This window comes from Sinocyclocheilus grahami, unplaced genomic scaffold (assembly GCF_001515645.1).
Source record: "Sinocyclocheilus grahami isolate Dianchi unplaced genomic scaffold, SAMN03320097.WGS_v1.1 scaffold1021.1, whole genome shotgun sequence".
Classification (NCBI taxonomy): domain Eukaryota; kingdom Metazoa; phylum Chordata; class Actinopteri; order Cypriniformes; family Cyprinidae; genus Sinocyclocheilus; species Sinocyclocheilus grahami.
In genome coordinates this window covers 259,075-285,392 of record NW_015506200.1, presented here as the reverse complement: position 1 = coordinate 285,392, position 26,318 = coordinate 259,075, and the positions used below count along the sequence as shown (strand labels likewise).

The 26,318-nt window shown below is 37.5% G+C and overlaps 1 protein-coding gene and 1 pseudogene across 1 annotated transcript; both read left to right on the top strand.

Annotated features, from left to right (window-relative positions):
- The first annotated feature begins 369 nt into the window (after positions 1-369).
- LOC107565731 (protein Wnt-4a) lies at positions 370-16,924 on the top strand. The gene is made up of 5 exons (XM_016250999.1): positions 370-851; positions 11,753-11,988; positions 12,067-12,198; positions 15,256-15,398; positions 15,482-16,924. The coding sequence occupies exons 1-5, from the start codon at positions 775-777 to the stop codon at positions 15,950-15,952; spliced, it is 1,059 nt and encodes a 352-aa protein (XP_016106485.1). The 5' UTR covers positions 370-774; the 3' UTR covers positions 15,953-16,924.
- Positions 16,925-18,137: 1,213 nt separating this feature from the next.
- Positions 18,138-26,318, top strand: LOC107565727 (serine/threonine-protein kinase pim-1-like; annotated as a pseudogene).

Below are 26,318 nucleotides of genomic sequence, written 5' to 3'. Positions count from 1 at the left end.
AATAACAGCAATGTATGTGGTCTATTTTTGTCCAAAAAATGCTAGACATCCTATAAATAGCATGCTAACCACAAAGTACTTGCGTTTGGGGGCACTGAGGCCAGGGAAAATACACCTTGCCAAAATCATAAGCGGTTATACCTCAAGCACGGCGAACAGTTGCCGCATTGAGTCCCTCTGGAGAACTTAAAAAAAAAACTAAAATTATTGGCAGCAAAGAGCAAGAGAAAACATATATGCATGCACTAAACCCGCCTTTATCTGCTTTCTCACACATCAAAACCTCCCCCAAATTACGCACCGCCCCTACCAAACCCTTCAGGAGTCAGTAAATTCAGCATTCCCTCTCAGACTCAATTCAGAGTGGCATCCACAGGGGTCATGAAACGGAGCTGAACTTCACGTTTAGATGAATTAACTGCACGCACAGGACCGGGACTGCCATTTAGAGTCGCTTTACTGGCTGGACCGCGCGTAGTTCATCTTTATCTGATGCTGCGTAAAAGCTGACCGTGGAAACCGCTGCGGGCGCTCTAAAGAAATCGCATCAGAGGATACCACTCAGTGTGATTTAGCTGCCACTACATATAAACTATATCGAGCACTTGCGCTTGTTTACACTAGGAGACAAGAACTGTTGGTCCGGACAGACCTGCTTCTCATACAAATGGATGCGCAATGATGGATTAATCGCTTTTCGATGCAAGCGGTGCCCAGATAAACCCCTCCTGAGGATTTTACGCCAGCAACCTTTACCTGATTTATCCTTTCAAGATGTCATCGGAGTATTTGATAAGGTCACTGCTTATGCTCTTTCTAGCACTCTTCTCCGCCAATGCGAGCAACTGGCTGTAAGTCAATATCACTTTCTTCATTCATGTGATGTTTTGACGTCTAGGTTGACTGTTATGACTAAAGTCAGTCAGATTCCTAAAAGCAAATGTCAAATGCAGCATGTGAACTACAAATCTGAAACTAAGCGAATTTGTGAATAAGATTATAGCATATCTAGATTAGCCTACAATGTTTGAAAGCGCAGAAGACATGAATTAGCCCGCAAAACAGTTGTAAACTTTAAGTAACTAACGTTGCCTTTAATAGAAAATTAAAATGTCAAAGAATGCACTGTATGGACGGCACAAAATATAAGGAAATGAAACCGGTTATTTGGAGACGTTCAGTTAATGTGCTTTTGGCACAGCCGCGCTTGGCGCTGGTTGCGCGCAGCCTGCAGAGCAACGCATGAATATGACAGCAGTAACAGCTCTGAAGAGAGCTGTATAAATTAATCACTTATGATAATTTATGATTATAGCAAAGAACTCATAAATCAATGACATGATTTTGATATTTATATAGTTGAGAAGCAGAATAGCATGCTTGGTCAAGGCCACATCAAGATGTTAGCATTTCTAGGTGTTTAGAATTATTTATCTGTATCCTCGGGGCAGAAATAGCACATCATTTAATCTATCCAGATGTAGTTGAGTTTTCGATGGAAGAGTGTTTTTAACTAAAGGCGTGGTGACAGGTTTGGGACATGTACAGACACGCTTCACACTAAAGGAAAACCTCCTACCTGTCTACAAAATATGATCATTCTGACAGGAGCTTGTACACTATTCCAACCCCATCTCGGGACAGGTATTAGCAGGTAGCCAAATAGACATTAGACAGGTTTTCTTTAGCTAACAAAAAATGTGATGGCTTCGAGTTATATGAGCAACACGTGGGCAAGAAGCTGAAATGTTGTCTAACGATCAAGACACACTGTAAATATTATTTACAGGTTAAGGAAAACAGTTCATTGAATTTGGATGTCATAAAATGTGACTAAGTTTTGATAAGAAATGTAAGGTTGAAGTTTACGATTAATTCGAACAACAGGGAAATGACACAGAGAGACTCAGAGTAAAAACTTAAAACCTGCAATATCCAAACAACATTAAAAAAAATTGGAAGTTTTTATTTTATTTTATTTTAATTCTTAAAATAAAGTAGAAAAATATTGCTCAGTGTCAACTGCATGACAATTAACAATACATTAGGGTGAATTTAAAAACAAATTCAGTAAAACTGTTGCATGCTTTCTTAAAGATCATCTTCAGACATATTCCTGAGGTAAAACTTCTAAGCAACATAGCAGTCTTATTTTAGTTCAGATGAAATAAACAGTGATTTTATCATGACTGATCTTAAAATGAGATTGAGATGCAAAGTAAGATTAAGAAAACACACTCAATCGTTTCAAATAAAATCAGATTAAAGGTATGAAGCCTGTGGATTATTGTGCAGAACATCTTAAAAAATAAAAGTACTTCAATGGCTTTGCTGTATAGTAGGCTAGGTGTAGACTTTAAAACGTTCTTGATGTTTCATTGTAGGTTCTTCAGTTAAGTGTTTTGGCTTCTAAACTCTTTGAAAGACCAGAATATAAACATTCTGAAAAGAAGATGATAAAGTTTTTTTGGTGCTTAAAAAGTATTAAGCTATAACGCATTTGTAGTTCTAGTATGAAGAGTCATTTTTAAGAGTGTGCATTAAATAACGTTCTCCTGTTTACTAGGGTGTAAAAGTCCACTCTTTACTCAGTAGTCATAATGAAATGTTTTGAAGTACAGTCGAGAGCTTTTCATTTGTGTGAATGTATTATTCTTGAGCACATCCATCAGCACCTGTAGAGGGTTGAGGTGCAGGTGCAGGTCATGAGAGCAGTTGTACTGCACCCGCACGTCTTCAAACCTCCATCAACAGCATGTGCTTGTTCATGCAAATATAAGCTTACATTGCTTTATAATATTTTATGAATGATCATTTGCAGTTTGTTTGTATTAAAAATGCCAGGAATGAATCATTAATTAGAGACTATAAATAACAGATGGTAAAATGTTATTAAACAAACTCTTTTCTAAATAAACACTGCAAATAGTCACTTTCAATCCTTATTCTAATGCATTTTGACAAGCAACGACTATTGCTTTTATCTTGGTCTGTTCCAACTTAGTGTGCTATGTCTTTTCCAACCGATTGAACAGTTTCCCCGTTGTAGATGAACAAATATCTTCTAAAAGAATTTGCAGAATTCTATTGAAAAATCCTGACTCTATCATTCCATCCGATCTTTAAAGGAATAGTTAAGTTTGTTTCCTCATGGGAACAGATTTGGAGAAATGTAGCATTACATCACTTGCTCACCAATGACTCCTCTGCAGTGAATGGGTGCCATCAGAATGAGAGTCCAAACAGCTGATAAAAACATCACAATAAGTAATCCACATGACTCCAGTCTGTCAATTAACATCTTGTGACGTGAAAAGCTGCATGTTTAAGCTGCTTGAAGAAAAACAAATCCATCATTACGTTTTTTTATTCAAGCCCTCTATGCATGCTAATGCTTTTTCAGTGAAAAAGTCGTCTCGTCTGAATCAGGAGAGAAATATGCACAGATCAAGAGCATGGGTTTACAAGCAAAAACTAAACAAATATGTTGGTGGATTTTGATGTGAGAAGACAACAGGGGATGGACTTTTCCACTGGAGAAAGCATTATTATGGATTATGGAAGAGACGGGTTAAAGTTAAAAAGTTTAATTGATTTGTTTCTCACAAACATGCAGCTTTTCATTTCACAAGACATTAAACGATGGCCTGGAGTCGTGTGGATTACTTATGGGTTATTGTGATGTTTTGGACTCTCATTCTGACGGCACCCATTCACTGCAGTGGATCCAGTGGTGAACAGAAAAAAACAAACTCATCTCAGGATGGCCTTGTATTATTAACCTATTCCTTTAAGTAACCAACATAAGGCCTATGCAACCTTTTTAAACTTTTAAAGTTTATCTTAATGAATTTTCTTTTTCTAGTTTCATGATGCAACAATTTCAGAACTAAAGAAAGTGTTGCATGGTGTCAAACAGATGTTTTTTGACATGCTGAGGTCACAGAAGGTTTACTAATATAAAAACGCACTTGCAGTTGTGATTATGAATATAATACCAAACCATGCAGTTGTATTTGTTTGGGAAGCGATACAGTGTCTCTCATTGAATGGGATGGAAAGAACAGTGGTTGAGACATTTGCACAGGACGGTCAATAAATAGTTCACAGCTGATGAGCAACATGAGAAGAGAGAAACCTCTAATGCGAAATACATTCTGGCGCCGAGCACTGATAACACAAATAACACCAGTGACAACAGGGTAATGAAGCTGTAAAACCTGTTGTCACATACAGCATCCTATTAAAAGGTTAATTTGATCAAACCAGGCAACATCCACCATTTCCCTCCTCAACTAGCCTAATAAAAAGATGGCATAAAAAAACAGGTGACGGACAAATACAGTAAAAGAAAGAATGAAAAGATGAATTTGAATAATCTCTAATTGAGAGCCCATTAAAAAACATTAAAGGGTTAGTTCACCCAAAAATGCAAATTATGCTGCATTTTAGTCACCCCCGAGGCATCCTAGGCGTATATGACTTTCTTCTTTCAGACGAATCCAGTCGGAGTTATATTAAAAATGGTCTTTGATCTTTCAAGCCGTTTAATGCCACTCAGTGGGTGTTGCATTGTTTCAGCCCAAAATAACGTAAATAAAAATCGCCCATCCATAAAAAAAAGTGTCTCACACAGCTCCGGGGGGTGAACAAAGGCCGTCTGTAGCGAATCGATGCGTTTTTGTAAGAAAGATATCCATATTCAAAACGTAATAATCAATTTAATCTAGCTTGCGCCAACAATTGTACACAGAAGCAGTTCCGGGAGCATGATGTATGAGTTCAGCGTTGCGCATGGATGGGCGATTTTTATTTAAGTTCTTTTGGAGAGAAGCAATGCAACACTCGCTGAGTGGCATTAAACAGCTTGAAAGATCAAAGACAATTTTTTATATAACTCCGACTGGATTCGTCTGAAAGAAGAAAGTCATATACACTTAGGATGCCTCGGGGGTGAGTAAAACGCAGCCTAATTTTCATTTTTGGGTGAACTAACCCTTTAATGTTCTTGCAGAATGAATGCTTTTTAAAACTGCAAATTGAGATCTAGAGCCGCATTTGGCTCTTCTGAACTGCCTCATGCATTCGTGCTGTGAATTTTATGACCAAAACTTTTAATTGTATATATTTTTGGCCTTTACTTTCGTATTCTTATGTTCCATCTCATAATCAGACAACAACATTTCTCAAGTTCTTTTCTCTTAAAAACAAAATTGCAAAACTCCCATAGGGGCCTGTCAGCACCTAAACAGAACAAGTTAGGAATGACTCTGTAATAATCTATAATTTACCTCTTGAATTGATGCAAATAGGATTTAAATATCTAATCCTTATTCATTTGGTTTTGAAGGCATATGATCCAGAAGGTCCTGTTTTGTAGAAGCATATATTTATATGGTACAATTAGCGAAGCTGAGTTAATCTGTATAGATTCTTCGTTTATTTAAAAATTATATATATTTTTTTACCTCTCTGAAAGTCTCTGAAGAAAGCGTCTTCATGATGTATGTCTGGTACATTCAATATTTAATTTCCTAGAAGAGAAACAAGCTTAAAACTTCCCGGGAAACAAAATGGCATAAGTGTGATTTTTTTTTCTTGGACATCAAATAGGATTAATATGATTGACTGCAGTTAATTGCAGTGCTAATCTTTTAATTGACAAGGATATTGTCAATAAATGAGATAACACTGCCCTCTAGAGTGAAAGACATCCACTAGACCTGCAGATGAGCATAGTGTAAATGCAATAAGACTCTGTGTCCTGTTGCTCTAGGTGAACACTCAGAACTTAAAGCAAATGAGCGAATGGCTTTTTGGTACATGTGCTGTGAATAGTCTGCAAGACCTAGAAATCCCAATGAGTCACTGAGTTATTGAGGAAACACTGTTGTTTATGAGAGAAACACTGTTGTGCAAGAATGACACATCTGTTTCTGAAAACATGCTGCATTCTGTGATGGATGTTTGATTCACATTTTGGCTCCTTTCTGTTCGACATCTTGACTGTATTTTCAATCTTGTAAGGAGAATTAAGGTGTGATCATCTTTAGGCTACCATTCAAAAAATTTTTATTTAGCAAAAATGCATTAAATTGACTCTAAATTAATTTATAATGCTAAAAAAAAGTACTACTACACTTTCTACAAAGATATGAAGCAGCACAACCGTTTTCAACTTTCATAATAATAAATGTTATCGAGCAAAAAAAACAAAACAACATTCTGAACGATCATGTGACACTGAAGACTGGAGAAATGGATGCTGAAAATTCAGCTTTGCATCACAGAAATAAATTGTATTTTAAAATATATTATAATAGGAAGCAGTTTTATAAAACTGTAATCATGTTTGACGATATTACGGATTTTACAGTATTGTTAATCAAATAAATGCAGCCTTTGTGAGCATTAAAAACATAAAAAAATCTTACCAACCTCTAATCTAACCTTTGAATCTTAGTAATTTCAACTTTTAAAAGTAATATTTAGACTCTTTAAAATTAAAATCACCTATATTGATAGCTGAATATTTAAGGTCATTAGGACAAAGAATTGTGCTTCTCCTAATGAAAATGCAAGATGTGCTTGAGCATGCGAAACTCACCAGCTCAGTGCATTACTAAGGTTCTGAGAGGTTGCTGGCATGTGTCACTTATGGCCCTTTGGGTGGTTGCATACTTAATGCAATTCATCATCTGCCCTGTGAAAATCAAATCTGATTGATTAGAAAAGGGAAATTTTGAACAACTTATATCATTCCTGTCAGTGCCACAAACGGTGCAAGATGAGTTTCCCAACAAAGTTTTTTGGAAAAGTATGAGCATTGCCAACAGTCATGCATTATAATAACAGCAATAGTGTTTCTGTTCAAAACAAACTCCTTGGTAATGCCGAGGGACATTAAATGTCTTTAAATGGAGGTAGTGTTTAAAAATAATTATAATAAAATGGAAATATGTGGGTGAAATACGAAGCCCTAAAATGCATGAGTTCCCTTAAACGCCCCTAACACTGAATTTATTTCAGAGAAACAGCTTTTAATACACAGACATGAGCGCCTTGTGACGCACAACTGACAAATATGTAAATATCAAATATTTTGGTAAACATCATGAAATTGTGGCGCTTGGACACCATAGCACGCATGTTTACTTGCTGTCGGTAGCTTGCACAGGTCTGATATTTACTTTCAGCGATTTACAGCAGAGAGACAGGAAATGTCAACATCCATCGTTTGATTATTCAATAAACTCACAAAAAGATGCTGAGAGGAAGTGAAGCTTTTGAGTTGCAACATATATTTATACACTACCATTCAAAAGTCGGGTTCTTTTGTGCTTTCCATTCATCAAATAATCCTGAAAGAAAATGTATCATGGTTTCCACAAAAATAGAAATATGCACAACTGCTTCCATCATTATTAAGAAATGTTCTTGAGCAGCAAATCAGCGAATGATTTCTGAAGGATCATGTGACACTGAAAATTCAGCAGGAATGAATTACATTTTAAAATATATTAAGCAATAGAAAATAACTATTTTAAAATTGTAAATATTTCACAATATCACTGTATTTTTGATCAAATAAATGCAGCCTTGGTGAGCATGAACGGTAGTGTATGTTATATAACTTTAAGTGTGTATACGTTGACAGCAGTACAAAGCGAGTGGATGTATGCAGGCGTGTGTACGTGTTGCCGCTCTCTTTTTCTCTCTCATTCTCTTCCAAACTCTCTCGTACGACATGGTTGCGTGCTAAGTCGCGCTTGGTTAAGCCATCTGGAGCCAACAGCGCTCAAAGGCCAGGGCAATGTAATTCAACACAAACATGACACAAAAGGAAGAAGGCACCGTGCTCCAGGTGAAATGCTCCCGCAAAAACCTCCCAGAAAGCGCAGAGGAAGTCATCTCCCATTCTTTTACAAAATCCCACAGTCGGCTCCCCTTGTTTTCCCAAACTTAGCACTGCGTTTAGCGAGTACGTAGTAGAAAGCTAGAGAGCTAGAATTGGGACGCAATGAAAATAAGATTCTCTCAAGGTCTCAGACAATCTTTTTCCCAGACAAATACGCAGCGGGCCGTTCTTCAGGTGTTTGCTTGTCAAAATCCCGAGCTTGATACGAGCGCAAGTCTCATGAGAGCATCTGGCACTGATATATTATATTCCAGTGCTTATCCTGCCAGAACGGATGGGCCTCCTCTACCATTTGGCTGCCAGATTCATTATCAGGTCAGGATCACAGAGATAATTTACTGGTGAAACAAACAAAAGCTGTAAACACGCATGCAAGAACATGCAATCGTCAACAGATGCTATACAAAATAAAGTCAAACACCCTCCGAGCAGAATGCATGTGCATCTGGCCGCTCCGCTGATGTCATGCTTCATCTTCTGGCCGGACAGGAGTGCATTATCAAAGCTCAAGAGAGCAGAGATGATGGTCCCGTGGACAAGGAGGTGTTTGTTTCTTATCTGCCCCTGCCGTGGCCTTCAAAATCAGCTCCTGTCAACAGCAGAGAGGGTTGGGATGCACCGCTGCCAGCTGCAGGGAGCTGGACGTGCCGTTTTAACTTGTTAAGATGAGCCCTTGAAACCAAAAAATAACGCTTCTTTATTGACTTTAAATCCTGATATCAAACAGTCGAGGCCAGTTACATCAAAATTAAGTCAAACTCAAAGATTGAGTTTGTAGAACTTTAATTTTGAATGTTAATTGCAATTGAACTATGAATTGAAATATTGACACACATGTGATTGCATTAACATCAGATTAGCTGGTTAACTGCATAGCTGAAAAAAATGGTAACATCTAAGTTTTTTTGTTTCCAAGTCAAAATCAACCTAAATACATTCATCTATACACTCTTAAGAGCCCTTGAAACCAAAAAATAACGCTTCTTTATTGACTTTAAATCCTGATATCAAACAGTCGAGGCCAGTTACATCAAAATTAAGTCAAACTCAAAGATTGAGTTTGTAGAACTTTAATTTTGAATGTTAATTGCAATTGAACTATGAATTGAAATATGTGATTGCATTAACATCAGATTAGCTGGTTAACTGCATAGCTGAAAAAAATGGTAACATCTAAGTTTTTTTGTTTCCAAGTCAAAATCAATCTAAATACATTCATCTATACACTCTTAAAAATAAAGGTGCTTCACGATGCCATAGAAGAACCTTTTTGTCTAAATGGTTCCAGAAAGAACCTTTAACATCTGAAGAACCTTTCTGTTTCACAAAATGTTATTTGTGGTGAAAGAAGGTTCTTCAGATTATAAAAAGGTAAGAAAGAGATGGTTCTTTAAAGAACCTTTGACTAAATGGTTCTTTGTGGAACCAAAAATGGTTCTTCTATGGCATCGCTTGAAGAACCTTTTGAAGCACCTTTTTTTTTAAGAGTGTACCAACAAAGCTACATTCTATGGGTTAAATCAGGTAAAACAGCTCTTTGAAGGTAACCATTGCAGATCAAGATTAAAAGAAACCCCTAAAAATCCCAATTTAACAGAACATTAAACATTAACACATCCTTTATTATACTGATCCTGCGCAAAAATAGCACTTAATTTAAACATTTACTTTCTCCTTAACGCAAAGCATGCTGAGAACTAGAAGTCTGCATTAGCTCATTTATTTCAAATTCAGCTTAACTGGTTATAGAGTTCACATAACTTTTTTCTTTCAAGTACAATAAGTTTAGTAATGAACTTTTTTTTAAATAATTTTACTGTTTGGTTTTACAGTGTTGGCATTGATGGTTCCATTAAGAACATTTATTCTTTCCATTCCACAGAAGGTTCTTTAGATTTCTAAAATGTTCTTCACAGTAAGAAAAAAAAACAGTTCTTTTGAGAACCGTTCCATGAAAGTTTCTCTGTACCAAAAATGGTTGCATCTCTGCAAAAACCCCCATTTAAACCCTACTTTCAAGAGTGTAAATACTCGCATTTACATGATGAGCATTTCGTGAGTCAGATCCGATCCGTGCTGATTTTGAGGGTTAGCCTTGAGCTACGATTCGAATCAGTAAACCTTGAGATCTTGCAACTTAATTGAGTATTTACAGCACAGCACCTTCAAAGCCATTCTTAAGACCTCCATCCGCAATACACTTGGGCGCACTTTGGAATTACCCAGCACCACACCAAAAAGACCTTCAGAAACAAATAATGCAAAACAAACACATTCGTGAGTGCCCTTGCAAACATCACCTGCACGCAACTCTCTAAATGCATCTGCACAGACTTTAAACAGTCAAGACTTTGATCTCCACCAGTCTCGATGATAATGAGACCAAGCTTGGTGTGTACGGATGAAAACCTGTGTGATGTGTTGTAGTACAGGACTATTTTTATAAGGTGCCTTAAAGAGATGCAGCTCAGCAGACCCTTTAAAGCGATGGTGTTGCCCCGACCCCCTGGCCCTGGAGGTGATGGATGAAGATAGTCTCTATCCACCTCTCTCAACATCACCCTTACGTCATCTGTCCAGCACAGCTTTCCAAGAACGTTCAAAGGAGGGCAAAGCTGTTTATGTTAGCTGTGTTTATTGTACTGTTTGTACTATGAAGTCAATGAAAAACCTATGTTGGGTCACCAAACTAGTGGAACGATGCATGGGTCAGATCCTATAACAAATAAATCAAGCGATTTAACTAAAACAAACAAATAAATAAATAAATTGGGAAAAATTATAATACAAAACCCCAAATTTGCTAAAACTTATATACATATAAATAAATTAATACAATTACCACAGTAAAATGTTTTATGTTTTTAAAATAAATGTATCATGCTCATCAAGGCTGCATTTATTTGATCAAAAATACAGGAAAAAAACAGTAAAATTGTGAAATATTACTGCAATTTAAAATAATGGTTTTCTATTTTTCTATACTTTTTCAATATTATTTATTCCTGTGATGCAAAGCTGAATTTTCAGCATCATTACTCCAGTCTTCAGTGTCACATGATCTTTCAAAAATCGTTCTAATATGCTGATGTATTATCAATGTTGAAAACAGTTGTGCTGTTTAATATTTTTTTGGAACCTGTGATACTTTGTTTCAGGATTCTTTGATGAATAAAAAGTTAAAAACATTTATTTAAAACAGAAATCTTTTGCAACCTTATACACTACCGTTCAAAAGTTTGGGGTCAGTTAATTTGATTTTCTTTCTTTTCTAAGAAATTAATACTTTTATTCAGCAGGGATGTGTTAAATTGATAAAAAGTGACAGTAAAGACTTATATTGTTAGAAAGGATTTCTATGTTGATAATAAATATGATAATATATATGTAAAATAAAGAAAGAATAAAATTCATAATATTCTACATTCTAATATTGCAAATTATATTTACTCTTTTTCTTCAAGCTCCAAAAACATTCAGTGTCTCGATACAAATTTTTTTTCAGTAAAACTTTAGTATGAGGACCAGTTCTCATTATTAACTAGTTGCTTATTAGCATATCTATTATTAACATATTGGCTGTTAATTAGTACTTATAAAGCACATATTCTGCATGACCATATTCTACATCTCTAATCCTACCCAGTACCTAAACTTAACAACTACCTTACAATCTATTAATAAGCAGTAAACTTATGGGTTTATTGAGTTAATGGTTTGTTAATAGCGAGAATTGGAATTTAAAATAAAGTGTGCCTGTTTTTTCTTTACAAATGCCTGTATTAATGAGTCTATGAACATTTATCGATCACGACTCTATTGGTTTGTCCTCAGATACCTGGCAAAGCTGTCATCGGTGGGGAGCATCTCGGATGAAGAAACCTGTGAGAAGCTCAGAGGACTCATCCAGAGGCAGGTTCAGATCTGCAAGCGTAATGTGGAGGTGATGGACGCGGTCCGCAGGGGCGCTCAGCTCGCCATCGACGAGTGCCAGTTTCAGTTCCGCAACCGACGCTGGAACTGCTCGACGCTAGAGAGTGTTCCTGTGTTTGGCAAAGTGGTCACACAAGGTAAGTAGCCTCATATTAATTTAACTGGACATGCTTAAAACTGTGTGGATGCTTAATGGCTGCTTATTTGAGTCACAGGTACACGGGAAGCTGCATTTGTGTACGCCATATCTGCTGCCAGCGTAGCCTTTGCAGTGACCAGAGCCTGCAGCAGTGGGGAGCTGGACAAGTGTGGCTGCGACCGCAATGTGCACGGTGTCAGTCCAGAAGGTATGTGCAGTTTGTTTGAATAATGATTATGATGATTGATTAATTGCTGTGAAACCACTATTAATAATTATGATTAAATGATTAGGACTATGATGATTAAAATAGCTATGAAACCATAATACCCAGGCCAAAAGGTGTATGGTGCAGCATATCCTGGCCAAGCAATGGCAGATTAGACAGGAAGAGTCATGCAACTGATATATAAAATGGTAAATAACAATTCATGTTGTTCATAGGTGCAGTTTATGAACAGGAAATGCAATAGATTATACTACAATAATCAAAAAGCATTCTATATATATAAGAGAAAATAAGGCAAAAGTAAAATTAAAGTAATTTCAGGAAGTTTCCTATCATTTTAAATTATCAGAATGTATCTATAACAGAGGGTTCTATAAATATGGCTTCTTATTAAAAAAAGTGTTCCCGTGGCTCAATTTGCCCCAGGTTCGGGGTAAGTTGATCCGAGTAAGAGGGTAAGATGCACCATCTGGGTGTTAAATGACCATCTGAATGAAACTGATTCAAACCCGTGTGAAATTTAGAAGATAATTTATCTCTTTTAAACTAATTTAATAATTGTGTTTCCTTTTACAGTCATATTTCTTTTCTTAAAGCTAACCTAAACAACATAAAAATAACCAAATTAAGTTTAAATTTCAATCTTTAATTATTGGCATTTCTGAAACAATATGTTGAACACGAAAATTATAACTTTCTCAAAAACAACATAATGCATAAAACACATAAAAACTGAATTAGAATTATTGAATAAATGTCACTGAAACGAATAAACATTACAGTCAAAAGTTTCTGCAATGTCGAACCGGCCATTAGGGACTACAGTTGGAAAGAAATGATTATAATGTGATGAAAAGCTTCTTCTGGTTCTTATCAAAGGATTTGGTGTACTTGTACACTGTACCTATCAAATAAACTACAAATAATATATAGATTTAACTTAAAGGGGTCATATGACGTTGCTAAAAAAGAACATTATTTTGTGTATTTGGTGTAATGAAATGTGTTTGTGCGGTTTAAGGTTAAAAAAACATTATTTTCCACATACTGTACATTATTGTTTCTCCTCTATGCCCCACCTTTCTGAAACGCATCGATTTTTACAAAGCTCATCGTTCTAAAAAGCGAGGTGTGCTCTGATTGGCCAGCTATCTAGTGCTTTGTGATTGGCCGAATTCCTCAAGCGTGTGACGGAAATGTTACGCCCCTTACCATACTGTGATGCCATGTCCCGGCGTAATAAGACAAAAACATTAAAACCCATTATAAACGAGGCATTTGTTGCATCCAGTGGGGACATAATTACGGGATTATAATGACTTACAGTATACTGTCTTTTTACACTTTGCATTGCATCGCGCCGCGTAAACATAAAACCATGTCTGCATTTGTGATCAGAGAAACGACAAACAACAAGCGCTACTCTACACTGCTCAAAACTCACGTTTGAATCGTCAGTGGCAAATCCTTTAAATATGAAAACATACTTACAGGCTGTGAGTCAGCATTATTTGAAAGCATCATAGACTGTATCAGCATGCGCACCGAAGGGGAAACAGGGGAACTGAATTCACCAGAACACCGGCATTGTAGGCTACTCTCCCAGGAAACAGTCCTCGTCCTCCGTAAAATGCGTTGCACACATCTGAATATTTGGTTTGAACTGTACGGGAACAGTGTTGTAAATACAACTTAACCACTGATTTCTAGCTGTGTCCTCTTTTGGAAGACCAAACAAAATAGTTTCGCTTTCACAATGAAACACACAGCGTCTCCACGACATGCGGCGGCGGCGGCGGCAACAATACTACAGCGAGAATCAAAAGTTACGCCTTCTTTCTTTGCGTATACATTTGGGCGATGTTATGCAAATCTTCCCTCAAAATTTGAAATCGCATCATATGACCCCTTTAACTTCAGTCCCTTATGTTGGGGTACATTGAAATTTAAATGCTGGTTTCAACTTACCCCACAGCATTCGGCTCACTTTGCCCCATAGCTGCCATTTTGGACAGCTAGCTAGCTTACCAATTCAGGCTAATATTTAGCTAAATGACTTACATGGTTTTATATGTTCCTAAATCACCTATATGCATCATAAATATTTTTAGACCTGGATGAATTTGCTTTGATTTAATGCTAAGACATTACTTTGACAAGCCAAAAACAGTTTTTAAAGTAAATAGGTGCCTTCCACACCTGTTTCTCCTTTTCACTTTGACAGAAATGATGGGGGATTCCAAAATACAAGGTCACATGAAAGTAAAAGTGTACAGTTGCCAAGATACAGGGGGTGGGTCAACTTACCCCACTCTCCCCTATAATCAAAAAGCATCAAAAATACAGAAAAATAATTGCAGACTATTTCATATTATTACGTAAAAGTAAATAACCGTTCTTCATGGATATCTAGTTCACTTACACGTAAGTGTCTCAAACTAAACTATAAATGACATTCAAAGATCTGGGGCCAGATTTGCTAAACAGGGCAAATTAGCGTTAGAGCGCGATTCCATAAAAGCGCCGATGGGAGGGAAAAATTCTGCGGGTGACTTACTGACAAGGTGTACACAGACGCAACATCTCATTTCCATAATGACAGCGCAATCTACCAAGAGCAGCGCAAATTACCGCCTACTTTAAGACATGCTTTTTTGGGGCATTAAATAATAGCACAAATACCAGTGAATTGATGAGCGCAAATCTTAGTAAATTGCGTTCCGTGATTCATTTAAATACTCTCCTCCCATAAATTTACAGATCGAAAGGGAAACTCCTACAAATGCATATTCAATAAGGTGAGTTGCAAAAATAACTGTCCACGGCTTTTCAGCGGTAATTTCCCACTGTGGGAAGTGAGTTTTTTAACACCAAAAGAGGGTTTGTGCTGGCACAAGCTGATAGTAAATCTGGCCCCCAATGTCACTAGCCTGGACAAAAATTGCCAATGCAGTACATTTGTTTCCAGATGGGCTGCTTAAAAACACGTGATTTCTCATTAAATTTCTCCATCTTTGACCGCTTTTATCTCAACAGGTTTCCAGTGGTCAGGATGCTCAGATAACATTGCATACGGGGTTGCTTTTTCCCAGTCCTTTGTGGACGTCAGAGAACGAAGTAAAGGACAGTCCTCCAACAGAGCCCTAATGAACCTTCATAACAACGAGGCAGGGAGGAAGGTAACATGCTCAACAAGCATCATGCCGAAAGCTTTTAGCATTCATAATTTGTTAACAACTTACCTTTCTTTTACCATCCCAAGGCAATTCTGAACCACATGCGAGTGGAATGTAAGTGCCACGGTGTTTCAGGTTCCTGCGAGGTAAAAACCTGCTGGAAAGCAATGCCGCCGTTCCGCAAAGTGGGCAACGTCATCAAGGAGAAATTCGACGGCGCTACAGAAGTGGAGCTGCGCAAAGTGGGCACCACCAAGGTCCTGGTTCCACGAAACTCACAGTTCAAGCCGCACACAGATGAAGATCTGGTGTACCTGGATCCGAGCCCAGACTTCTGCGAACATGACCCCAGAACTCCAGGCATACTGGGAACCGCAGGGCGCTTCTGCAACAAGACCTCGAAGGCCATCGACGGCTGCGAGCTCATGTGCTGCGGTCGCGGATTCCACACGGAGGAGGTGGAGGTGGTCGACCGCTGCAGCTGCAAGTTCCACTGGTGCTGCTACGTCAAGTGCAAACAGTGCCGCAAGATGGTCGAGATGCATACGTGTCGGTGATCCAGACTGCAGAACTTATTCTCTCCACTTCCCTACATGCACAGGGAAACCAAACAAATTCCCCAGCATTTCATGCGACAATAGAGGAACATGTCATACATGAGACTTTAAAATATAGGGGCGAATATATCCGAGGTCCCAATTGAGAGTATTTTTCTCTCTTCTCGTTCTGTTTTTAATTGTGGTTGCTCTCTTATTTTTATATATATATATATATATCTATTTTAACTTATTGCAATCAAATAGAGAGTGCATTTTTAATGTGACGCGCACCAGAGGAGTGCCATTGGGATCAGGGGCACATGAATATGGAGAAAGGTCAACGTTTAAAAGCCTTTTCATCGTTAATGCTGCTTTAGAGTTTCATCCTGAAAGATGGACTTTGGACTAACTGAGATATGCAGTCCAGGTGTGCATGTACTTTCCATAGAGTTTTCCATACTCGTGGCCATTCGTTCCTGTGATGCTGCTTGAATTCAAGAATCACTCACCGATAATGTACAGCAAGTATTAAAGCAAGGCCTGCTTTACTAGGGATGCAAACCGGCTCCGAACAAGACGGAGTGGAAATATAAGTGTCAGCAAGATGTTTGAAAATCAAAGTCGTGGGTTAACTAGCTATTGACGCAGATGGATGATTGGTGCTGAGCTGTAACCATGCATCTGGCGCGAAACTGACAAACATAAATTGTTTACCCGCTTGGGGTGCTTGGACCATGGATTCTGTGCACGATGACTCTAGCACTTTTCCTCTCCAGACGCACATACCACAAATAAACAAATCCCCCAGCATTCCCTGCTCCATTAGTCAGACCGAGTGACTGAATTATTTATGTACGATACCATAACTCCAAGCTTTTCTATAGTAAAACTTGCTATCCAGTATGCTTTTAAAAGAAACATAGGTTTGTAAAGACTTATACACTGAAGAGGACTATATTTCATATGAATGTATGTTAAATTGAAATATATGCCGTGTCAAAGACTGACATGTTTGTGATTGTGCTTATTGGGTGAATTGCTCTTTGCAAATGGTGATTCATGGAAGTAGGCCGTTAATAGTTAAACAGTTTCCTCAAAAAGACCACGCTGAACAACATTAACCAACTTGGTGGTCAAATCTTATCTTTTTAGCAGGGTTTAATGGTCTTTATGAATGCATTCAGTCTTGTTTAATGGGTTCACACAAAGATATCATTTTGTAAAGTTTGGTTTTGTAGTCTTGCTGCTGACGATGTTAAAGAAATATCCTGGGGTCAATTCAAGTTAAGCTCAATTGACAGCACCTGTTGCATAATGTTGATTATGACAAACATTCATTTGGATTTAGCAACCCCCACCCCCCCCAAAAAGAAGCAAAATTATGGGTTACTTGCCAATCTGAATTAACTGGGTTAGAAACAATGTGTGAAAAAAAAATTCTTACTAGCCTGCTTTCGATGCTTTTTGCATAGTTATATCCAATTTAACTTCGTTGCCATGTCAAGGTAAATACATAACCCATAAAATGACTTATAAAAGATTTATAAAATTATTTTAATAAAATTATCAAATAATATTATAATTTGTTTAATTGTTTAATATAATTATTTCTACAATTAGTTTTCTAAAATTATAAACATTTATTTATTTATTTATTTTTACAATTTTTGCATTTAAATAATCCACAAACTGGCACCCACACAATCTACGTGTCTCACTATAACCACAACTTTTTTTAAAGAAATCAAAGGTTGAGTCAAAATAATCGTTTGTGGTAACAATATGCCACAATATGCCATTGCTTGGACTGAAGCTGGAATATTCTTTTAAGTTACACATTCAAAAGTTGTAGAACTTAGAAAATTAATACTTTTATTAATTTGATAATTGATCTGACGTGACAGTAAAGACAATAATATTACAAAAGATCTTATCGTCTTTCTATTCATCAAATAATGTATCATGTATTCCACAAAAATCAGCATATTAGAATGATTTCTGAAGGATCATGTGACACTGAAGACTGGAGTAATGATGCTGAAAATTCAGCTTTGATCACATTAAATTAAATTGTAAAATATATATATATAAAAAAAAGGTATTTTATTAGTTTATTGTTTTTACAGCATGTTTGATCAAATAAATGAAGCCTTGGTGAGCAAAAGAGACCCCAAACGTTTGAATTAATATGTACATGGCCATTATGAAATCCCCAGGTTTTCAGGTGGCAGACACCTACTACCACAGTAGTGGTACGATTGGTATTTTCCATTTTTATCATGCTTTACAGACATGTGTAATGGTTTAGGGGTTGATGGATCAGAGCAGTGCCAGTGTGTGTACCAGTCAGCCAGCTGCCTAGTGACATGGTCTAGGCTGCACTCAGAGAGTCATGCCATCACGCCAAGAACAATAAATATTTATAGAAACTATTCATGGAATAATGGCAGGAATGAATCTTTGTCAGACATGCATAAATGTGGTTCTGTGCTGCAACAAAGCAGCCCCAGGGATGACTTTCGTAAGCACCACTTCACTGAGTTGTTGCCCAATGACTTGCATTGTGTCCCATTTCCACACATTTTTGGAGGGCAATCTTATTTTTGCATGCATTTAAATCCTACAATGTGATTTTCTGGATTTTTTTTCTCATTTTGTCTCTCATAGTTGAGGTATACCTATGATGAAAATTACAGGCCTCTCTCATCTTTTTAAGTGGGAGAACTTGCACAATTGGTGGCTGACTAAATACTTTTTTTTCCCCACTGTATATACAAATTTGGGGTCGGGTTTTTCTATAAAAATAGTCTCTTATGTCACCAGGGCTGCATTTATATGATCCAAACTACAGTAACATTGTAAAATATTATTATAAAATTGAATACATAATTAAATATGTAATTGATTCCTGTGTCGCAAAGCTGAATTTTCAGCATCATATTCAGAAATCAGAAATTAATCTAATGCTGATTTGATGCTCAAGAAGCATTTCATATTATTATTATTATTATTATTATTTTTCAGGATTTGAAATCTTTTGAATCTTTATAAATATCTTTGCTGTCATATTTGATCAATTTAATGCATTCTTTAAAAAAGAAAAAAAAACTTGAATGCATAAAAAAAATCTTACACTATTGGCTGAGTTTAAATACATACAGAAACCTATAAATACAAACAGAAACATGGTTACACACCTTAAAAAAGCATGACTCTGGGCTGCTAAATCTGTTTCAATTGCAAGTGAACATCACAGACTACACTGCTCCACCCTTGCTGTAGGATGCTACTGTCAAGGGCCTAACTTTGCTGTCCTAACAGTCGACGGGTAGATTACACCGTCCGGTTTTCCTTTCACCCGAGCTGACGCATTTTACCTTTAATTTATGTTTCATATGTCATCAAACCACCTCTGACTTTTTACAGATGTTGGAAAAGCGTGAGAGCGTGCATATCACTGTAGTCCAAAACAATCCCTCCATCTCATTTTATATGTACATTTTAACGTCTGCTTCCGTATTCTTTGCAGCTCTTTGGTCATACCGATGTCTGTTACTAATAAGCTGCTTTGAGGAACAGGAAGAGGTGGTTTGAAGAGCGGAGGGTTCGACTTTTATTGTGCACCGGGAAATTAAAGCAGGGGGCAAATCTGTGCATGCAGGCTGGAGAAATCATGGCAAAATCCTCATAATATCCAGCACATCCTGTGTTGTGGAAGTAGAGATATTGGGGCCTAAAACTCAACTGTTTTTGTTCGCTGACATTTCGTGCTGCATGGTTTTGATACACATGATTCACTAACATGGACTTTTAAACACACCTAGGACAACCTGTCTGTGGCTGTAATAAATTTCTCCTATAGCTATTTGGGGAAAAAAGATGCAGGCATGAATGTGGAAAAATCAGTGTGTATGAGAATAGATCTAAAATGTGCTTGAGGGAGATTTCACTATGAGAAATCTAATCCTGTCAACAGAATGGCCCTGTCACCGCCTCTTTGATGGAAAATACCACACAGTAATTTAATATTTGGAAAGGCTTTTCCAGGGACATAACATAATTATCAACCTACAATTCAATAAAGGAACTCAAAGATCAGGGGCTTTAGCCTTTCAGCTACTTTTAATATGACTTTGGTCTCTGAAGTAATCACAGTAAAATATATATATATATATAGTTCAGATGCAAAAGCCTCTAAGTGCCGTCTCCTATGTTTAGGTTCAGTAATTTTACTCTAATGGGAATGTATAGCTCATTTTCTATGCAATTAAAGTGAAATAACTGAACATAGATATAAGGGTCCAATAAAAATGCTAATTTCAGATGAAAATTTTTGCCGGCAAAAGGATTATGCATGTTATACAAGTTTATTTAATTAACAGATTTATACATATTTTAACATAGTGTTTTGTCAATGTCACTGTCTAACAAAAAATATTATTCTAAGTTTAAAAAAAAAAAACGGTAAAGTCAAAAATTTTAAGTTTCATTCTGAGTACAGATTTCTCCACTAACGTTTCACTCTGTAGTAGTTAAACTCACCTTAGAGGACATGAGGAGTGGATGTGCAGACAAAGACACAAGTTCACCAAAGGTCTGGAAGAATGATTCCAGGAGTGAAATGGGGAGAAAAAAAAAGAAATGTAAGCGCTCCTCTCTCCTCCTAGGCCTTCCACAAAACTCACAGATCTCTACCAACATACTTCTCATATTAAAAGAAAACAAGTTACACAAATGAGACAGATGTTTCTTGTTTGTGATGACAGTTGCCATACTCCTCCTCCTCCTTTCTTCACTTTTTTTAGTGAAGCTTCAGGTTGTGCAATGACCCGGGGCCCTCACAAAGTCCTTATCCTGATACCAAGCACTGGTGTAGAATCAAGTAGTAATCAAGCAGTAATTATTATTCCTCATGCATTTCAGAATTCCACTACAAAAGAAACAGGAATCAGGCATTCACCCATTACTGCCAAGTATCGATTTCCCTTATCACAAAAGAGATGATCATAAGTACGAAATAGTTTGAAGTGGATAAATAATTAAAATAATTTAACCAATTACAACTCAATTTTTAAAATCTACTATAAAGCTGCACACCCAGTTTGATTGCTTAAAAATGTAAGGCAACAACCAACTCAGATTTGGAGAAATGTAGCATTATATGACTTGCTCACCAATGGATCCTCTGCAGTGAATGGGTGCCGTCAGAATGAGAGTTCAAACAACTGATTAAAACATCACAATAATCCACACCACTCCAGTCCATCAGTTAATGTCGTGTGAAGTGAAAAGCTGTTTTCTATCCTCTATCCATAAAATTGCTTTCTCTAGTGAAAAAGTCATCTTGTCTGAATTAGAAGAGAAACATGAACATATCAGTTAACAAGCCAAAACAGTGTAAAAGAGTTCTAAATTAATATGTTTGTGGATTCAGATGTGAGAGGAAAACAGGAGAAGGACTTTTTCACTGGAGGAAGCATTATTATGGACTATGGAATTTGGACTCATTTTCTGACGGCACCCATTCACTGCAGAGGACCTATTGAGGGTCTAATTTTTTCCAAATCTGTTCCTGTTCCTGAATGGCCTGTGCATTTTTATTTTTGTTTGAAAAATTCCTTTAAGTTTAAGTTGAAGGAGTCAGTGCCAATAGCCTCATGGGCAGCACACCGACATACAGTGCCGTTGCTCTACAGCCGTCCCGAGTTTGAATCCGAGCTTGAGGACTTTTCCCGATCCTGCCCTCCTCTCTCTATCCCACTTCGCTTCCTGTCAATTCTAAAACTGTCCCGTCAAAATAAAGGCAAAAATGGCAAAAATAAAAATCCCCATTTTCAGGTAAATACTAATGGTTGTCATTGGGAGCAGCATAAAGGACTTTAAGGTTCAAGCTGGGGCAGCAGCAAAGTATTGTTTGAGCATGAACCACAGAGAATTCCTCTACACTGGCTCATCCATCATGCAGTGATATATAAGGCCTTCCAACCTGATGCAAACCCCCTCTGCCCAGCAGTCAGGAATCTAAATTTGTATCCACATATCTCAGAGGTGATGCAATTACTAAAACTATGGAGGTGCTTTCCATGTGGCCAAATATCAGATCCACAGGTGTAGGGACTGCCATGAGATCATAAATACAAAAAATAAAAAAGAGGATATGGCCATAAACAGGCCTTATACACTTAATCCATCAACCTCAGCAATGCCGTATTACCAACTGAGATTTCCCAGCCACCTGCACTACAACTGCATGCTGGTATCACTAGTTTGGACATGGTTGTTCTGCTCCATGATATGGAAGTATGGTCAGAGAGATGAGCCGCTTAGCAGATGGGACAGGCTGTCAACAGATAGGCTGAGGGTTTATGGATAGATGGGACACCCAAGACACCTGAGGGGTTCCTATTCGTGCAGCGTTGACCGAAGGAGATGGCCCATGGAAGCAACACATGTATCTGAACACCATGAGCAAACTGGCGTGTCACAATAAACTAAACTGAAGGATTAGCTGAGTCACTCCTGGCTTCTCCGCACCTAAAACATACACTGAAAAAAATGTGGTGTAGGATTTACAAATTTCACTCAGAAATTGTGTAAACTTCACAATCAATTACCAAAAAAATAAATCAAATAAATCTTGGGCTGCAGATGCTTCCAAACTGGTTTCTGTCTATATGTTGAGCATCAAAAATTCATGAAACTAAACATGTTTCTTCAAAATGACTTGTCCTCCAAATGAATAAACTGCTAAATCTGCTAAACATCTGTTTAATAGATAAAATTTCTTTTGATAACATTTTGCCAAAAATGTCTAGCGCTGCAAAGTTCAGTGAAGATCTGATAATTGGTCTAGGAGGATTTCAAAAAAGCAGCCTAGATTTTTTTTTTAAATCAAATTAAAATGGCACATGAAGTTCACAGATAAGAAAATTAAATGTACTAAATTCTGTACACGTTTGTTTCACCATGGTTTGAGAATATATCTATTTTTGTAAAAGTAGGAAATTCAGATTTGTTGAATACATTATTATATTTATAATCTGTAGGTACCTCAATGAGCGTGGTTTTTTTTTCTAATCACATTCTACTCAGCACCTTTAGTTCATGACATCACATTTAGAGGGTCTCGCCATTTTAATGGCTTGGAACTCACTCATTTTGTGGGTTGAAGTTTTGGAGTATTGACTGATTGATTGATTGATTGATTGATTGATTGCTATCTGATTATTATCGAGTGACAAATATTGTTATCATGGGATTACTTTCACGACTTAAAAAGTGTTTTCTAATCACATTCTACTCAGCACCTTTAGTTCATGACATCACATTTAGAGGGTCTCGCCATTTTAATGGCTTGGAACTCACTCATTTTGTGGGTTGAAGTTTTGGAGTATTGACTGATTGATTGATTGATTGATTGATTGCTATCTGATTATTATCGAGTGACAAATATTGTTATCATGGGATTACTTTCACGACTTAAAAAATTATTGAGAAGGAGTGTGTACAAGAACCATGTGTTCTTCTCAAAGACACCACTAATGCTAACCCCTAACATCATCCACCTCATCAACTTAATGAGGCACCTGTTGTTGCTGGTGGTATTGATGGAGGAAAGGAGGGAGAGAGAGATAAGAAAAAGAAAAAGAAGCACTCCTGGAGGTGGACCTCTCTCCACTTTCCTCGCCGCATATACGAGCTGAGGCTGAGAAGTACCACCAGGTTCAAGCAGGATCATATCGGACATTTACCGATGGTACAATCACATCAACATGTCCTCTTTTTAATTTAGGCTGATTCTGTTCTTCTTCCTTTTTAAATTAATATTCATGGATTTCATTTCTGTGATGTGTGTGATGATGACAGTAGTGTTTTGCTGTCATCATCACACACAACACAGAAACGAAAGGAAAGGTTTTTGACCAGAGCATGATCTGAGATTAGCTTTATTAGGTATCATTACCAAATCGGTCAGTAGGCTAGAGTTTAAACAAAAACAATTCACAGTGTTTAGAGAAGTTTAATTTTAAGATATCAAGTCAAATGTGCCCCAAAGGGAAGAACCACTCGAATTTGAGCATGTGATATGCTACTGATATATTTGATTTGATTCATATATAGCTCCAGCTTCTAAAGTCCACCCTGCTGTTGAGGAACAGCTGGAGCAGGACGTCCCAGGCAAGGGTAAGAATAAAAAATCCATGAGAATTAGAATATGAATTACTGTAAAAAAATATATATATGATCTGTAAGTCACGACAACGTGTTTTTACATTAACTCGTAAAAATAAGTTAAGCAATTTAAAAAAAAATTTCACAAGTTATTCAAGATTCAACTCATTTTTAAGTCAGTTTAGTGCAATTTAATTTGAAGTTGAAATACTTTAATAATTTAAGGCAACTTTTTTTTTTTTTTACAGTGAAATAGGATAAAATGTATATAGAAAATTGTATTTCATACTAACTGCAATTGTTTATCTTTTAATAGGCCACATCTGCAGATGTTATAAAATCGGCGACAAGCTGGGTCAAGGAGGATTTGGCTTTGTCTACAAAGGAACTCGCTGCAAGGATGGACTTGAGGTTTAAATTATTATTTTAATTTTGTTTTTGCATATCTCCTCTGTTTTGTTGATCAGGCGGCTGTAAAATTTTCAGTGAAGCCACCAAACATGCCATACATCAGAGTGGTGAGTAGGCTGCTCTCCATATTACTGCTTCTCAGTCACTGTTTTCAGTTTATAAAATATTGATATTGATATTGATTAATATTAATATTGATCACAGACTACAAATGAGTTCTCAATAGGCATACTGTTCTGATTTGTGGACCAAGTCATTATTTGGAATCCCATCTCCATTTAAGCGTCATATTTCCTTTTCATTAGCCTGGTCATCCCAAAAGTGTCCCCATGGAGATAGGCTTGACGCTCATGGCCAATAAGAGCCCCAGAGGTCCTCAGATCATAAAACTTCTGGACTGGGAGGACAACAGATACCACTACATCATGGTCATGGAGCGATCTGTGCCCTGCATGGACCTGAGAGCGTCTCGACAAGGGGACAGCAAGAACGATCATGTGGAAGGCCACTGAAGCCACTAATGTGTGCATCAAGCATGGTGTTTTCCATCGGGACATCAAAATAGAGAACCTGCTGGTGAACCGGGACACCATGGAGGTGAAATTGATTGACTTTGGGTGTGGTGCGCTAATGAAGAAATTTGCCTAAGAAGTCTTCAGTGGTATGTGTTATGAACTGCTTTGTTAATTATCTCACAGAATTGCATCCTATGTAGTCAACATGATGTGGGAAATGTATCAAATGGACAAAATCTCTTTCCTCAAGGCACACAAGCGTACTGTCCACCAGAGGTCACCACTAACAGCAAATACCTTGTGAAGCAGACAAAGGTGTGGTCTCTAGGGATCCTCCTATTCATGATTGCAGCGGATATTATCCAAATGATTATGGCCTGGATCTGATCAGTAAGAGGAGCTGGACCAGACCTGACCTGTCACAAGGTAAGATCTTCATGAAAGAAGAAAGAAGGGCAATCTGTATTCTAAATCACACAATAAAAACCTATAGCTTGAAGAAGAGCAGGTGTAAAGAATAAACTAATAAATCAAACATCTTTCGTCTTCTATCGCAGAATGCTGCCAGATGATTTCTGCATGTCTGCAGTCTGATCCACAGCAGAGGATCAATCTAGAAAAGAGGCATCTCCATGACTGGTTTAAGGTAGTAGATGAGCTAAATTCGTGGCCTAATGGTTAGAGAGTCGGACTCATAACCCAAAGGTTGTGGGTTCGAGTCTCGTACCGGCAGGGATTGTGGGTGGGGGGGAGTGAATGTACAGCACTCTCTCCCACCTTCAATACCACGACTGAGGTGCCCTTGAGCAAGGCACCGAACCCCAACTGCTCCCCGGGCGCCGCAGCATAAATGGCTGCCCACTGCTCCGGGTGTGTGTTCACGGTTTGTGTGTGTTCACTGCTGTGTGTGTGCACTTTGGATGGGTTAAATGCAGAGCACTAATTCTGAGTATGGGTCAGTCCAGTTTCGTTAAGCTTGGACATTGTGTTTAGCAGATTTAGGTCAGCTTGTAAAAATGGCCATCAATTATCTTCATAATGCCACATGTCACGTCACTTCACTTCACTCACTGTTTCTGTTTGGTTTGATCATCAGTCATAAACTTATTGCCAAATCAAATGTGCTCTAAATGTAATGTATTTAGACTATTAATGCTGATTTATTTCTTTTTTATCAGGTCATGGAGTAAGACGTGAAGAACCTAAGAAAACAACTGTCACGCCCACCCTGTTGTTTTCTGTCTTCAGTCAGCAAGTCCTGGTAGCATCTGGTGCCTCAACTTGAA

What these genes read in the sequence shown, in the direction of transcription:
- LOC107565731 (XM_016250999.1), top strand. Translation starts at nt 775, where the DNA reads ATGTCATCGGAGTATTTGATAAGGTCACTGCTTATGCTCTTTCTAGCA. An exon ending in GCCAATGCGAGCAACTGGCT is followed by an intron (nt 852 to 11,752) that starts GTAAGTCAATAT and finishes GTTTGTCCTCAG; the next exon opens with ATACCTGGCAAAGCTGTCAT. An exon ending in GCACGGTGTCAGTCCAGAAG is followed by an intron (nt 12,199 to 15,255) that starts GTATGTGCAGTT and finishes TTATCTCAACAG; the next exon opens with GTTTCCAGTGGTCAGGATGC.